At 42.2% G+C, this 17271-nt stretch overlaps 2 protein-coding genes across 3 annotated transcripts in view; one reads left to right on the plus strand and one right to left on the minus strand.

Moving 5' to 3' along the window:
• The window catches only part of LOC145457575 (transient receptor potential cation channel subfamily V member 6-like), a 343103-nt gene that overhangs the window by 291692 nt on the left and 34140 nt on the right, over positions 1–17271 (plus strand). The window contains exon 1 of one of the 2 annotated variants that reach the window (XM_080335799.1): positions 16906–17154. The exons of the other annotated variant lie outside the window; for it this stretch is intronic. Coding sequence (XP_080191925.1) covers positions 17053–17154 — 102 coding nt within the window. The 5' untranslated portion in view covers positions 16906–17052. Of the gene's footprint in view, positions 1–16905; positions 17155–17271 lie in introns of those variants that run through there. 2 annotated transcript variants of the gene reach the window in all.
• On the minus strand, positions 9064–11520 carry LOC145434423 (splicing factor 3A subunit 1-like). The gene has a single exon (XM_080311773.1). The coding sequence runs from the start codon at positions 11445–11447 to the stop codon at positions 9192–9194; it is 2256 nt and encodes a 751-aa protein (XP_080167899.1). The 5' UTR covers positions 11448–11520; the 3' UTR covers positions 9064–9191.

Raw genomic sequence — 17271 nt, forward strand, 5'->3', positions numbered from 1 at the left:
AATCAGATCCAACTGCATATAATGATTTTTCGCAGATAGTGGTCTGTCCGTCTGCTATCATGGAATCTCGGTTCATTTTGTGAAATAAATCCTGCGTGATGAGAGCTTTTCTGCATAGAATAATTAAGTAGTTGAACAGAAAGATCTGCGTGACGTTGCCACCAATTCCACTCTGCCGTCTGTGTTACTGTGTAGATTTTAACAGAATGTTTGATACCGGGATTGGTGACGAGGTTAAGTATGGACTTCTTGATGATGTCATCCAACACTGGGCCAAGTTTTAAGGTTGTCACTCAATGATTAGGGTGGTAATTACGTTATGGGTTGTCCAAGTCAACTATATATTTACAACACGTGTAGCAAATCATGCTAAACTACCGTACATATACATCAGATTTTTAGCAGAATTTATGGATTTTGGGCTTACGAGACGTCGAAGGTTGTTTTTGTGCGCGTCAGCCTGTATCATTGCTGCATATTACTATATGGAGCTGGAAAAATCAAAACGAAAAAAACGTCTGTATATGGAGCTGGAAAAATCGAAACAAAAAAAACGGCTGAAAAAGGCCAAAGGAAAGAAACGGAAACAATGGATGCAGAAAATTTACCAGCTTAGAGAAGAACAAGGTATAGCGACTTTTTGACTGACCTTATTGTGAACATGCTGGTCTTATTTTGAACATAGAGACTGACCTTATCTTGAACAAAATCTCCCTGATCCAGTCCAATCACTCCAATGTATATTTTTCTATGTCGACAGGTCATTTCCACCAGCTTGTGAGGGAATTGGGATTGGAGGGAGAACGTGATTTCATGAACTTCTTTCGCATGGGCAGACCACAATACGAAGTGCTGCTCAGACTGGTCGGGCAAAGCATTACAAAACAGAGGACTGCTATGAGGGAACCTATACGTCCCCCTGTACGACTTGCTGTGACTTTGAGGTGAGTGAAAGTACTTCTGTTTAGGTCTGTCACACTGTCTATTTTGTCAATGTCGCCAATGCACTGCTTACTCAAGGGCACAGCACTACTTTAGGAGTGAAATTGTCATAATAACAGTGATAAAGTAACTGAATATATGGCGGCTAGCTAGATTACGGTAGCCAGAATTCTGACTCAATGCCAACTTAGACAAATTGACAGACCCTATTGAGATCTCGAATTGTTTCAATGAATATGAATAAATGAAAAATATCAATAAGATTAACAAGGCTGTCGGCTGTGTTATTATTCTAACCTGGTTTCTGAAAATGGTCGGCTTGCGCAATCAACCTTTTTGCTTCCCATTTTTCAACACATTGCTCTTATGTCTGGCCAAGGCTGTGGATTTTCCAGAGAGCATGACATTCAGTGAATGATTCCATCACTTCATTGCCAGACCTCAACAAGAACTTAATGTCATAACTGATCAGTGCAAGAGATCTTAACAAAGACTGCCCTACTCGCTTGAACCATAGGAAATTTTATTCAGTTTAACATGATATCAATACATTTGTATATTAGCACTGTATCTCTGTCACGTAAATCCACAATTTGATTGCTGTCTCATCGACTGTTTAAATCAGGGGTGTCAAACATATGGCCCACATGCCGCATCTGACCCATGACGGGATTCTGAAAAATGGCTGTATTATCCAGCACATTTCTAACAAATGTGAGGATTTTTGGTACGAAATATTTTCAATAAATAATCCATGAAGACAGAAAATCTTGAGTCTGTTCATAGGTCACATTATAACAATCCGACGGTGGTGTTTCGGTTACACTGTAGTCACCATCAGCAACAAGTCACTGCCAATGACACCCAATTCTGAGAATGCAATCAAGGGCACAGCGAGTTCACAGTTTTATGGAAAAACGGCCACAAGGTAGTTATTTGCAGTTCTAAGTGAGAAGTCAGTTAGAAACCAGTTTATGCAGCTTGCATGGAGAATATAATTATGGCACAAAAATATAATTTAGATATCTGTGGTCGCACTCCTTTTTCACTTATGACTTGACAGCTCCTCTGCCTCCATAGGAACTCGAATCGCGATATTAAAATAATGAACCAAATTTCAACGTCTACATTTACGGTTAAATCCCTTGTACTCCTTACAATTCATACACATGACAAGCAATCATAGCAATATGGCAACGTATATCGTTGGTGAAACCGCTGTCTTAGAAGTTTATATAACTATTCAACCGGCCAATCATCGAGATTTTGCCAATTCCATTGTTTGCAAATAAAGGTGTTGATAGAATGGAACCTATGGTCCGTGATATAGGCTCACCGTAAGTATTTCAATGTATATAGGCTTGATAATTGAGTATTCAAGTGAAAAACAAATGAATGGATTTTAAAAACATTTTTGAATAGTTTGACTGGTCCGGCCCACGACGCTAGTTGAGCTTGACACCCCGGTTTATATAATTAGTTATTAGTTTATTGGCTACATTGTCAACATTGAAAAAATCGACTATTGGACGGTCCCCATTCCAACTGTATGCTGACTTTGTATAAATGTGATCATTTCTTCAGATACCTCGCTACTGGGGACGATTACAATTCGCTCGCATATGATTTTCGAATAGCCTGCTCGACTATCAGTAAAATAGTCTCAGAGACGTGTCAGGCGATATGGGATCGACTCCAACCGATTGTTCTGCCGAAGCCTACATCGTCAACGTTCGAGGAAGCATCCGTCCGATTTCGATCAAGGTTCAGCTTTCCTAACTGTGTCGGATCTATCGGCGGGAGGCATGTGCTGATTCGAAGCCCATCAACCACCGAAACATTCAGAACCGTACTAACGGCAATAGCAGATGCTAATTATAAATTTGTGTGGATTTCGATTGACAGTAACGAACTCGATTCTGACGGTGGAATATTTTGCGATTCCGAACTGGGAACTCTAATTGTGGACGGGAAATTGGATGTACCCGCGGACCAGCCGTTAGCACCCGGACTGGACAATGCGCCGTATATTTTTGTGGCGGATGAAACGTTCCCGTTGTGTTGGAACTTAATGAGGCCCTTTAGCGCAAAATCGTTGACTCCTTCAAAAAGTAATTTCAACGATCACCTATCTAAAGCAAGGACAATCGATGATACTATCCGACTGATGTCTGCCAGATTCCGTGTATTTAGCAAGCCCATGTGCTTACAGCCGCATAACATAGATAAGGTCGTGAAAGCATGCGTCTGCCTGCACAATTTTCTTAGCAAAGACCAATCGCCATCTTGCCGCGGACCTATCATACCAGAGCACCCGTCTGAAGCCTTGTGTCCAAAGGACACTGTTAAAGGGGGCGGTTCGAAGGACGCTAAAGTCATCCGTGAGGCCTTCATGGAGTACTTTGACAAAACAGATGGTGAATTATCCAATCTCAGATTGAATAATTTGACTGTTTATATTGATTTATAACATGCTACGGTAGTTTTGCTTTTGAACTTGGTAGTTTTCAAACATTCGATAGTATTGAAAGTTTCGAACTTCTCAATTCACTATGGATATTTCATTCAGGTTGCCCACATGAATGTCTTACCAGAAATTATGGCTACATCTAGTTATTCGTTCGAATTCGGGTGTATTTTAGTTTTATTTGCACAAATTCCCTAATTTATGAAGAGCGACTAGTGGCACGGTAATTTGAGTTCAGTATTGTGTTCAGAATCGCGCCTTATAAAAAGGTGCTTAGGCACCCGCAAGAGTTGCGTTATTAGATGCTTCTGTAACTGTATTTGACTGTTTCTATATAATTTGCAATCATATTCATTGTCTGAAAATTGATTCTGGTAAATTCATCCTGGCTCGCTAATCACATTTATTGTGTGCTTTGTCTTTGTCGTATTACCTATTGCACGAAACTATATCACTACTACTTGAGTTGTGATACTTCACTGCCAATTTTTACTTGCCAAATGACCACCTGACAGAATGGTATATTAATGGGCTGCTGTTTCAAAGGTGCTTCGTCTCTGTTTAACATGTTGACAGATCTTGCCTATTGTGTCATCTTGTGCATTTACCCCATTGGCGGGAAAATGGCTCATCTTGACATGTGCTTGCATTGCTGCAATGGTTTGTTTACAAATTTTTTATGTTTTTTTAGAACTCGATTTCATAAATATTTGTTTTGTAGAATTTTAACCCACGCCGTTCAAATGACTGATAACCCCCTTAAAGCGAGGACGGACTTCTGGTTGGCCTTGAAACGTGAAGAGGACCAGTCCTTTTTGCAATGGTCACTCCGTGTTCGAGAAGCTGCTAGCAAGTGCGGATATTCCGGACACTATGTGGATGAAGTTATCATGGATAAACTCATCATCTCTTGTGCTGACTCTGATGCATTGTTAGAACTTCTTACAGAAGATCCGGAAACCATAAACCTCGGCAAAGTTGAGTCGATCATAAAAAAACATGAATATGTCAAAGAATGTCTCGCATCCATCCAATCTGATACTATTGACACAGTTACCGGATCAACTGCTCGACCAAAGAAACACAAGGGCGCGAAACCTTTGCTGATAAAATGCAACTACTGCGGTAAGAAGCACAAGTATGGGAAGTTCTTTTGTCCTGCTGGCGATTATAAATGCTTGGCGTGTAATAAAACAGGACATTTCGAAACTGTTTTCCGTTCTCGTCAAACCACTGCTACTTATTAAGTAAATGTACGCTATGTGAAGTCTGATGGTGATTTTCAGGATGGTGCGAAAAAGCGCTCAAGTCTCAACACAGCTGTATTCGTGAGATCTGTGATAGCTGCTGTCGATTTGGATAGTGCTCCTGACACCTGGAGAGCTGATGCGGAACCTGCAATCTCACACCAGTGGATGACCAGTATCAACGTTTTTGAATTTTGTTGGTTTGTCAAACTCGCGGTTACACTGGAAGTGTTTACATTGAGTGTTGACGCTGGCACACAAGTATGGATCCGGTCGCTGCACAGTGCAATGGTATATTCTGAAAAAGTGTCTGATGACCATGGAGAGTGCAGAATAGGGTGGAGTGAAAAATGGAAAATTTTGAATTTCAAAACGGACACTTGATATGTGGTGCCAAATTTAAAAAAAATAATAATAATTTTGGGCTCGTGCACCCTCTAGTGGTCGTGCAATTGCACCTAACAAGATAAAAATAGCAAATTTCTCGATATATTGCTGACCGCTTCCGCTAGAAAGCTGATTTTGGGCTCAAAAGATGCGGAAGCAACAAGTTTCTATCTCACTTCCACAGAACTTTTGTCTTAAAAATGTACAGAAAAAAAGTTACGAGCAAATTATTGATTTTTAGACCATTTTTCGGTAAAATTAGGCACTGTAGCAGTGGTACGAGGCCAAAAGCGTGTAGTGATAGATCTTATGACTGACAACTCCATATTGGAAACACATAAATTGCGAATCCATGTTGAAAACACAAAAACATCGATTCAAACTTGAAAAAAGATATATTTCGAAGATGGTTTCACTACCAGAGTATTAGTATGCACAAATCTTAAAATCTTGTTTCGTATTAAAGGATTTCATCTGCTTTCGAGATTTCAGTTTTTGTCCGATGAGGCCATCTCTACGTTCAAATCGCCATACATGGGCAATGGCCATATGCTTCGGTCACCACTTTAACATCTCTTTCCACTGCCTGGTTGTGCCAAGGATGATTGATCCTTAATGGCGATGACCTTAGATTTTCCAGCTCGAGATATGAAAAGTTTTTGATTGCTGGTGGATGTTCCACATCTTTTATATGCAAGTTGACAGTTTGGTGGTATGATTTGGCCTTGATGTTTAGAATTGGGATTTTGAACTGGGATTTTGAACAATCTGATTCTAGTGTCAACGTGTTTTTAGTTTTCCGTTCATTAACATATCCTCCTTCAAAGTCGCCAATTGGAATCTGGTATTCTGTTTGATCTGCTCATAGTTGTAGTCTTGCAAGTCTTCTGAGGCCTTCATCATCATCACCGAGCATTCCCGGAAGTGCAAAACATGCCTTTCGTTGTAGCAAAGATAGTGCAAGGTTACGAATTCGTGTATCAGAAAGCTTTTGTAATATGGGTAACTATGTTGCAGAAGTTTCTGGCACCATCAACAATGGAATTGCGCCTTTTTATTTCAAACCATGACGGAAAATAAACCTCCATGCAGAACTGAGTAAGATAGTTCAGATTGCCTGATGGATGACTCTGTCGCACATAGAACATGCCAAATTTTGAGTTTCTATGTGCGACAGAGCAATCTGAATTATCTTGCTCAATTCTGCATGGAGTTTTAATTTCCGTCATGGTTTGAAATAAAAAGGCACAATTCCATTGTTGATGGTGCTAAAAACTTGTGCAACATAGTTTCCCATATTACAAAGCTTTCTGTTACACGAATTCGCAACCTTGCACTACCTTTGCTACAACGAAAAGCATATTTTGCACATCCGGATAATGTTTTTTGGGAATGCTCAGTGATGATGATGAAGGCCTTGGAAGATTTGCAAGATTACAGCTATCAGCAGATCAAACAGAATACAAGATTCCAATTAGCGACTTTTAATGAGGATATGTTAATGAAACGAAACCGGAAAACAACGTTGACACTAGAATCAGATTGTTTAAAATCCCAATTATAAACATCAAGGCCAAATCATACCACTAAATTGTCGACTTGAATCAAAAGATGTGGAACAGCCACCAGAAATCAAAAACTCGCCATATCTCGAGGTGGAAAATCTAAGGTCATCACCTCAAACATCCTTGGCACAACCAGGCAGTGGAAAGAGACGTTAAAGTGGTGACCAAGCATCTGCCCATGTGTCGGGATTTAAACGTAGAGATGGCTTAATCAGACGAAAAACTGAAGTCTCGAAAACTGATGAAATCCTTTAATACGAAACAAGATTTCAAAGTTTGTGCAGACTAATACTCTGGTAGTGAAACAATCTTCGAAATATATCTTTTTTCAATATAGAATTGATGTTTTGGTGTTTTCAATATCGTTTAGCAATTTATGTGTTTCCAATATGGAGTTGTCAGTCATAAGATCTATCACTACACGCTTTTGGCCTCGTACCACTGCTACAGTGCCTAATTTTACCGAAAAATGGTCTAAAAATCAATAATTTGCTCGTAACTTTTTTTCTGTGCATTTTTAAGACAAAGTTCTGTGGAAGTGAGATAGAAACTTGTTGCTTCCGCATCTTTTGAGCCCAAAATCAGCTTTCTAGCGGAAGTGGTCATCAATATATAGCGAAATTTGCTATTTTTGGCTCGTTAGGTGCAATTGCACGACCACTAGAGGGTGCACGAGCCCAATATTATTATGGAAATTTTTTTTTTTAATTTGGCACCACATATCAAGTGTCCGTTTTGAAATTCAAAATTTTCCATTTTTCACTCCACCCTAGTGTAGAACATTCCACCCTTGTCTACGTGAATATGACTCTGGACTATGGCCGGATAACTTCATTGTGGAAAGAGTGCAAATTCGCTACATTCACGCTAAAACTGCTCTTAGGCATAGCTACCAGATGCATTAAATATTGAGCTACTGCATTACTGCAACATGAGCCGGGCAGAGTCAACAGCCGTGCAGTCGCCTGTGCAGTAACAACCTGGCTTGGGAAGACAGATGGCATCATGATGACTTTCCTTGAGGTCTTTAGTAGAGGAGTGGGGTAAATGAAAGGACAGTACTATATTAAGCTGAAGGTCAACGCTATACTCTTCTGCCTGAAGATACCTTGTAGAGTTGTTATTGAATAGCCTGGTAGTTTGACCGAGCAGCCAAACAAATTGCTAAAGTCAGATATCATCGAACCTGTCACCATTCACCAAGACAACATACTGGTGTCATACTGTCCTCCGATCGTGGTGCCGAAGAAAAATACTCGCCTATGACTATATGTGCACACCAGAGGTTTACAGCATTGCCCTTGAATGTCCAGGACAGACTTCGAGATGAGAGAATAGCATTCAATAATGAGCGGTGCGTGTTTTGCTCAACTAAATGGGAATACCTTATTTTGGGCATGTTTTCGCAATGATGAAATCAGAGACATCCTACAAAGGTAGAAGCAATCAATCACCCGGTTCTCTGCTACCTCGTATGTTTTGGAACTCAAGGTTTCGGATATGATCAAGTCATGTGATTCTATATGTATGTGAGTGTGAGGGATTGTATGTGCTTTGATTGAATAAATGACTGCTCGCGGGATTACGGTACATGTCTCATCGATCAGATCAGCTTTTAATGGATAAACTATTGCTAGAACTCGAATCTGGAACTTGTATCATTTAAAATTGGAAATATTGCATCCACATGTTTATCAAGAATTGAGTTACGGAGATCATAAAGTTAACATATCTGGGAGAGTGTTATTCGTCAGATTAAAATTTATTAATCATGGCAACCCAATTCGCTGGGTAAAATAGTCAGTTTATTTCTTGAGACAAAATGAAACAGGGTATTACACAATCACTCACTGCGTCCATCGTGGTAGGTGCAGCTTTGCATGTTTTCTTCAGTGCCATAGAACACAAATACTCTCGTCACAACACGGCCCTAATTGCAATACAACTACTCAAGTAGAGTAATAATTTCCAAAGCATTCAAAAATACTGGAATTGTAAGTTGCTGACGATTACCCCTGACGAGTGTCAGCCGAAAATATTCGGGTTCATTTCAATATGAATATACTATTTAATGGAATTGTAAGTAAAAAACGATAATTTCAACAAGCCCCGATGTAGTCTGAAATAGCAGACAAAAACAGAGCGTCACAGACTAACTTTGATATGTGCCTGCATGACCAATGACATGGACCATCAGAAGTAGCCTATGATGTGTTATTTCAGTACAAGGCTACACTCCAATATGTTACAAATTACAAAATTTGATGTATCACTTCGTCTAGCAATGAACAAGCGCCTAGTATGCAATTGACAAATGAAATAATGTATTCAGAGTATCAGCAGGAAAAAGTTTGACATGCGCTCGAATTCTCAGTAAAAGAAAAATTATTGGTATAACACCTGACTCTGCCTGCTACTATCAAGTTCATTGTAACCATCCGATACCGAACAAACACACGATCCTCCATGTTTTATTAAAATATTGTATGATTGCGCCGTCAAATAACGGAATGCAAGCTCTCGATTTCAGCCACGGGCCGCAAAATCCATCATCAGATATCCCCAGAATCTCACTCTCACAAATCATTTCTTCCTACCACCGCGCTCCTTAACCTGCAGGTTGATAACGGATGCGCCGGTGATGTTATAGTAAGCCAGAGAGTTTGAATCCTTCATGAACAACCCATCAAGCTGCAGCTTCTGTTTTCCTCCCGGCATGCCTGTAGCATCATGTATCTTTGCTTTGATCACCGATATCTCATCCGTCAACGGCAGTGTGAAAGTCAAAGTCTGCCCGGTCAACGTCCAATCGGCGCGGTCCGCAGTCGGGCATATAACCTTGAACACGACCGGACCTCGGTTTCTAGCCAGGAAATCGTTCTCAGGTATCAAAGTCGCCTCTGTACGCTGTCTCTTATTAGCCGGCCCTTCGTCCATGCCCATGTATGGCCGTCCTGGCAGTCTAATCTGGTGCATGATCGGGTTCGGAACCATCATCGGTTGCTGCTGCATTTGGACCACTTGCGGCTGTTGCTGGACTACAGTCATAGGCTGCTGTACCACCACCACCGGTCTAGGCTGGTGGACGACGTTGATAACGGGCCGGACTACTGTGAGCACTTGTTGCTGCCGGACAGGCTGGACTTGCACCTGGGACAGTACTTTGACCGGTTCTTTTTGTACGCGCTGTATTGGCGCTGGGACCGGGGCAGGTACACTAGACTTACTCGAAGTCGGTGCAGGGCCAATCTTCTCCAGACTGTCATCCACAATCAATCCTTGCGCTTTTTTAATGGCTTCAATCTGGTCATCGACCGTAATTCCTTGAGTCGCTTTACGCTGGGCACTTTCAGCACTGCCTGAATGTCCATCCCACATGACCTTGTCGGACAGTGACGGGTCCTCTTCCCCCACTTTTTTACCAATCGCCGTTTCTTCAACACCGAAAATATCAGTACGCCTCTCTGCGAGACCTTTAAGAGCGTGCTCGATATCGGTACCTCCTTGGAATACTTCCTCCCCTTGCTGCTTCTCTGCGATTTGACGCTTACGCTGCTCTTTCCAGTTGGGATCGAGCAGGCCGTATCTCATGTGCTCCTGGAATTTTTCGGCGTGAATACGCTCGCCCGTTAAGGGCGATATCATGTACTTGCCCTCGTCGCTTGTGGCCGGGGCTGTGCCTTGACGACGTTTTGGGTCATAACGACGGATTATTACATCACCCGCCGCAGGGGGTAAAGGCGGTTTTTCTGGTTCTTCCTCATCAGAGCTTTCTTCCATGTCCATATCCACTAATTGACGTTGTTCTGGTTGCGGTGCCGGTGCCTCTCTAGACGCGTGTTCTTCCACATCGCTGTCACTATCACTGTCTTTACGTCCTGATTTTGTGTTGTCTGTTTGTGATCTGTCAGGCGGTACTTCGCCATATTTCTCATATCTTTCTTGCTGGATTAGCCGAGCGCCCAAGTCACTTATCGTGACCGGGGTTGGGAAATTACCAATTTCGTGCTGCTGAAAATCAACAGTCTCCACTACCACAAAGTCGTGCCAGTCGATTTGAGAGTACGCTAGTCTCTCTTTTTCTACAGCTTCTTTCTCACGAGCCTTTATCCTATCCTCGTGCCTGGTCCATTCGACACAATACTGGACATCGTCGAGAATTTTTTTCGGGTTTTCGCCTTCGATCCTCAGTTTTGCCATCAAGTTTTTGGGTGGAATCAGGATTTTTGTGTACTGCTCCACGAGCTTTGTGAAATAGTTAAAAAGCGAGTGCTGCGGGCGTAGGAAATCGAATTGGTAATTTTTCGTTTCCTTCTGCATCAACTGTGTCAGGAAGTTACGTCCGTTTCTAGCTACGAATTGCGCGGTCAAGCGTACCACGTCCAAATCGTATGCTGAGATGGATGGCGGTTCTGCCATGAATTCGTAAGGCGCTGGCGGGTCTTTTGGGATAAACTGGTCTTGTACTGCTTGCACGGTCGGTTTCACAGCCCCTTTCAACGGTGCTTTTGGCGCGGCTGGCTCTTGACCTTTACCCTCCAGAAATTCTTTGACTTTGTGTCGGTAGTACGCGTGATAAGGGTCGGTCGGTCCGAGAAAGTTAAATTTTGAGTTGTTGGCTTCGTTTTGGCGAATTCTAGCCTCGAATTCGGGGCCGTTTCTTGCTACGAAGCTGGCTGTTTTGTCGACGATGTTGCGGACTTCGGGAGGAGGGTAGATAATTCCGATGATTGGTTTCGAAGCGGACGCATCTTGCTCGGTTGGCTCTGGTACGTCCCCCTGAACCCTAATTCCGGATTCGTCCGCTCCCACTGGAGAAGGCTGTATTATAGGCGGCATGTCAAACTTTTGAATTGCGTATCAAGCGATTGACTTACACTGCTGTTAATGAGAGAGAGAGAGAGAGTTAATTTATCAACGCAAAAACTCAAACATTGAATTCAAATTTTACATGACACAAGAGGATGGATCGTGTGTAGGTCATGAAACAATTTCTGATATAAAATGAATAGTATAGTAAGTAGGGATATATGATTTGAAATATTTTTGTATTATAGCTACAGTTACAGTACAGGATAATGCGATTGCACTTAAGGGAAGAGTTGTTGTAACGTAAACCTACAAAAGTAACAAGTCGCAAGTCAATTTCAGATTTACTATTTATAGATTTCGCTCGAGTCAAGTCACAGCCCAGACTGGAATCGGTGGTTGCTTTCGACAACAGGTTGTGCGTGACAGACGGATTTCTCCCGTGATAGGAAATTTTCATCCACGTGACGGAAACATTTTTCGATCTGAATTGATAATGAATTACTTATTAAACGACACAATGTGCTAAAATAGACCTGGTATACGCTGGGCTAGGGTTAAGTCGTATATTCACTGCTGCGCAAATGCCACACTTGCTTGCGTTCATTGTAAAGCGCAAGCGGCTTATTTTGGATCTGGACTCTGGTATATAGCTTTGTGACGTCAGGATAATTCATTAATCGGCGTCATCAGATGTAAATGCTCGCGTGACGTTGCGCATGCTGTTGCGACCGTACTCACTCTGGGTCACAGCTAATATACCTAAATTTCAACGGTATTCCATTTTATTTGATTTTCAACAGGAAGTGGACAATGAGATTTGGAGCATACTGGAACTCGTCCTTGATGCAGCACCTATATATGAGTCTGACTACTCCGACCCTGATATTATATTATGGGGTTACCGGTAAGTATAGATAAGATTTAAGATAGACTAGTACGGTACTCGACTAATCGTACTTACATGTAAACAACTCTATGAGTCTAATATTATGTCTAAGAATGGTCCAAACCCGACATTGGTTGCAACGAACCAGACACCGTAACTGAAATCACACAACCTTTTCCTGAACCTGGAAGAGTATCAGCAAAAACAACAACCCATGCAGGCCATGCTTATAGCTTAATCGCTTCGAAAATCCTGGACGCCGACGCGCCGAACGTCATGAATTCTACAGGGTTGGTTCGATTATGTTCACAATAAGAGCAATTCTGTTCACAATAAGAGCAGTCTCATGTTCACAATAAGAGCAGTCATGTTCACAATAAGAGCAGTCTCATGTTCACAATAAGAGCAGTCGTTGTATTCACAATAACATCAGTCGCAGCACCATCATATCCCCCTGACACGATGTCCGAGTGGCAACATAGTCCGAACACAACCCAGACATGATGTCCGAACACCCCCAGACACGATGTCCTAGTGTCAACGCAGTTCGAACACACTCCTGACATGATGCCCGAACACCCCTAGACACGATGTCCGAATGTCAACGCAGTCCGAACACATCCCAGACACGATGTCCGAACGCCCCCCCCCCAGACACACCCCAGACATGAGGTCCGAACACCCCCCAGACATCGTCAAGACACGATGTCCGAACTCGCCACGCCCCAGACATGATGTCCGAGTGTCAACGCAGTCCGAAGACACCCCAAACATGATTTTATGAACACACCCTAGACTTGATATTTGAACACAGGCCGGGACATGATGTCCGAACATGATTTCCGATTGGCAACGCAGTGTGGACACACCTCAGTCATGATATCCAAACACCCCCAGACATGATGTCCAGAGTGTCAATGCAGTCCGAAGATACCCCAGACATGATAATACAATAAGATCAGCCATGTTCACAATAAGAGCAGTCTCATGTTCACAATAAGAGCAGTCATGTTCACAATAAGAACAGTCCTATGTTCACAATAAGAGCAGTCATGTTCACAATAAGAACAGTCTCATGTTCACAATAAGAACAGTCTCATGTTCACAATAAGAGCAGTCATGTTCACAATAAGAGCAGTCTCATGTTCACAATAAGAGCAGTCATGTTCACAATAAGAACAGTCTCATGTTCACAATAAGAGCAGTCATGTTCACAATAAGAACAGTCTCATGTTCACAATAAGAGCAGTCATGTTCACAATAAGAGCAGTCTCATGTTCACAATAAGAGCAGTCATGTTCACAATAAGAACAGTCTCATGTTCACAATAAGAGCAGTCATGTTCACAATAAGAGCAGTCTCATGTTCACAATAAGAGCAGTCATGTTCACAATAAGAACAGTCTCATGTTCACAATAAGAGCAGTCATGTTCACAATAAGAACAGTCTCATGTTCACAATAAGAGCAGTTATGTTCACAATAAGAACAGTCTCATGTTCACAATAAGAGCAGTCATGTTCACAATAAGAACAGTCTCATGTTCACAATAAGAGCAGTCGTTGTATTCACAATAATATCAGTCGCAGCATCACCATATCCCCCGGACACGATGTCCGAGAGGCAACATAGTCCGAACACCACCCAGACATGATATCCGAACACCCCCAGACACGATGTCCGGGTGTCAACGCAGTCTGAACACACTCCTGACACGATGCCCGAACACCCCCAAACACGATGTACGTACGTAAAGTACGTGCGTACAGGTACAGCGACCCAGTCGAGACCGATAGATTGATGACTCGAAGTTGACTCAAAAAAATTAGCTTTGAGTCACGAGTCAATTTACATTTTGATACACAGAGTCAAGTTAAGTCGTGTCTGCGGGGGGGGGGGGTCGGACATCGTGTCTGGGGTGTGATCGGACTGCGTTGACACTCGGACATCATGTCTAGGGCGTGGTGAGTTCGGACATCGTGTATGGATGAGGATGTCTGGGGGGTGTTCGGACATCATGTCTGGGGTGTGTCTGGGGGGGGGGCGTTCGGACATCGTGTCTGGGGTGTGTTCGGACGGCGTTGACACTCGGACATCGTGTCTGGGGGTGTTCGGGCATCATGTCAGGAGTGTGTTCGAACTGCGTTGAGACTCGGACATCGTGTCTGGGGGTGTTCGGACATCATGTCTGGGTTGTGTTCGGACTATGTTGCCACTCGGACTAGGGCTGGGCAAAATCGAGTACCTGAGTGATTCGATTCTGAATAACGTAATAGGCTTCGAGTCGAGTCGATTATTCGAGTATCAGTCATTATGACGTCATAACAGAATGTCATATGTCAAAGATCAACTGAGCACTTTATATGCTACCACAAATAATATGATGCCTGTATTCCGTCACATTACAGATACCCCGGTATTTTTCAACCATACGGATTTCTTTGCACTTTGTATCAATGTTGCGGGATGATCATAATTTTGGAAATGTGTTATTTTCTGTAACTTTAGTAGCTTGCACTATCTGTTTCGTATGCTGCGATACGTCCAATCAAGGTTTCAAGGCATCCACGGAGGAAATTAGTATCGGAATTATAATTCTCATTGACAAATTACCTTTCAGTGGCGAGGAACGTATAATTTCAGTACTCGAAAAAATCGACTTTTACTACTCGACTCGATTCATTAAAATTAATGCTCGATTCAGATTCGAGTACTCGAATCATTGTGCCCAGCCCTAACTCGGACATCGTGTCCGGGGGATATGGTGGTGCTGCGACTGATGTTATTGTGAATAATACAACGACTGCTCTTATTGTGAACATGAGACTGCTCTTATTGTGAACATGACTGCTCTTATTGTGAACATGAGACTGCTCTTATTGTGAACAGAATTGCTCTTATTGTGAACATAATCGAACCAACCCTCCTCCATGAATTCGTTTTGCAAATGACACTTTACTGCCTCCTAACGGCAATCTAAAGAATTTGTGTGGAGATCGATAGAGGTCCAGAAACAATAAACTTGAAAATACGAAGCCATTTATCATGGAAAACTGCATTTATTCATTTTCTGATTGCAAATTATCACGAAATTTGTTATTATGAGAAGTTCAATTCGAGATCTGAACTTTGCATCATGGTCCAAATAAATCTCGAATTCGAATATGTTATCCATGTCCGATGAAGACTCAGATTAATTCAAAGTCAGAGAAAGAGATGAAGTTATTAGAGAGAGAGATTGATAGATATGATATTCTTTTTCGCCTGCACCATCGAGATGCTTTGACGACGGAGTTGCGATACAGCCCCATGAGGTCATCTAGTCTGCGCCCCCGTTTTTTTCTCCTCCATGCTATCCGTAATTGCTGAGCGCCTAGCAGGATAGCTGCGGATGCCAATTTTCGAGTCTTTGGTATGACCCGGCCGGGGATCGAACCCACGACCTACCGCTCGAGAAGCCGGACGCATAACCATTACACTATCTCGCTCGGTATTAGACATTTGATGCACCGATCCTAATTTGGAAAATTGATGAATCAAAATACGGGCCACCAAATCTTTAAAACTATTACCATAGCCTTTGGAACGGCTATGGTATTACGTCATATGGAAATCCATAATCCTCTTTGGTGACAAGTCCTGTTTTTATACTCTCAATAAATCCATGTATGTATCATCTCTACACCCACACCAATTCCTTATCAGTGTTTTTTTTATTTTCATGCATTTGTCGTATCAGTATGAAACCAGGCAAATTGACATCATAGCCTTTATCAAGGCTATGATTGATATATCACGATTCATGTCGTGAGCTCCCGATAAATTTAAAGGTGTTTCAGCGTCCCATAACTATAGCTACGCCGTAGGCGAGAGGTGTTCTTCTGTACGGCAGGGTTCGACCTCCTTATACGCGCGTGTTTAGACGGAATAATTTTTAAGTGGGTGGATAAATGATAAATTACGATCTATAAATCTAGCACCCACCTTCGCCTTCTGGTATTGCTAGTACTTATGCCCGATGTAACAGTGTTTGATCTTGATCATTCGGATGTTTTCTCAGACTATTTCTTGCTCTTTCAATTCTCTTGTATTTTCTGTCTTCATTGGGATATATACATTGGCGACGAGTCTAAAAAAATGAGCTAAATCACTCAAAGTAATCTGATATTGATGTTTATGATCCCTGAAGTACTGACGTAAATCACATTATATTACATTCAATTCAAACATTTCTAGAATTTTTTAGAGCATTGTTTACGTATGTCCGGCGGCAATGGACATGTGGATAGGGTTGATGCTCTTACCTTGAAAATAAACAATAAATCTTGAAAATGAGAAATTCCAATGCAAATGCTACAGGTGCTCGCGGATCAGAGCTATGTAGCTGACAGTAGGTTGTTGCCGCTTGCCGCCCCCTGGTTTACAGTATGATGATATTACAATCGACTGCACAGTAAACTGAACTGTGGTATATCTCAGCCTCAGCGTTGGCTGATAGGATGTGTTCTCGTGTGGCTCGCTGTAAATGGGCAACGACTGAACGAGGATAGCTGAGAAATTCCCATGTGTTGTATACATCAATGTAGCGCCAAATAAGTTTGCTACCAAACCCATATTCTATTTTGCAGTAGGCCTACTGCAGCATAACATGTTTTGACCTAGATTTCATGGAGTGTCCTAACTTCAGCGTTTACATAACGATCATCAACGAAATCTTTTGAGCTGTACGTGCGTACATTGCGGTGAATATGGGAAACATCGTTCGCAGACTGGCTCCGCACAATACAGAAGGCATCGACCCAGGAAAAAATGTAGATAAGCAAGCTCAAGCCATTGAGGAAATTTATCAGGTTGGTTTTCTCGCGCCCGGCTATTATAGATAGGAGAGATAACGCAGTGGTGACGATAAGCGCCTACCGCCCGGGCGGCTCAGGTTCGATTCCGCCATGGAGGTTAGCCGCGGAATA

Source organism: Botryllus schlosseri, chromosome 2 (genome assembly GCF_051294905.1).
Source record: "Botryllus schlosseri isolate E-star chromosome 2, Bs_hap1, whole genome shotgun sequence".
NCBI classification, from domain to species: domain Eukaryota; kingdom Metazoa; phylum Chordata; class Ascidiacea; order Stolidobranchia; family Styelidae; genus Botryllus; species Botryllus schlosseri.

Coding starts and splice junctions, on each gene's coding strand:
- LOC145434423 (XM_080311773.1), bottom strand. CDS start 11,447: ATGCCGCCTATAATACAGCCTTCTCCAGTGGGAGCGGACGAATCCGGA.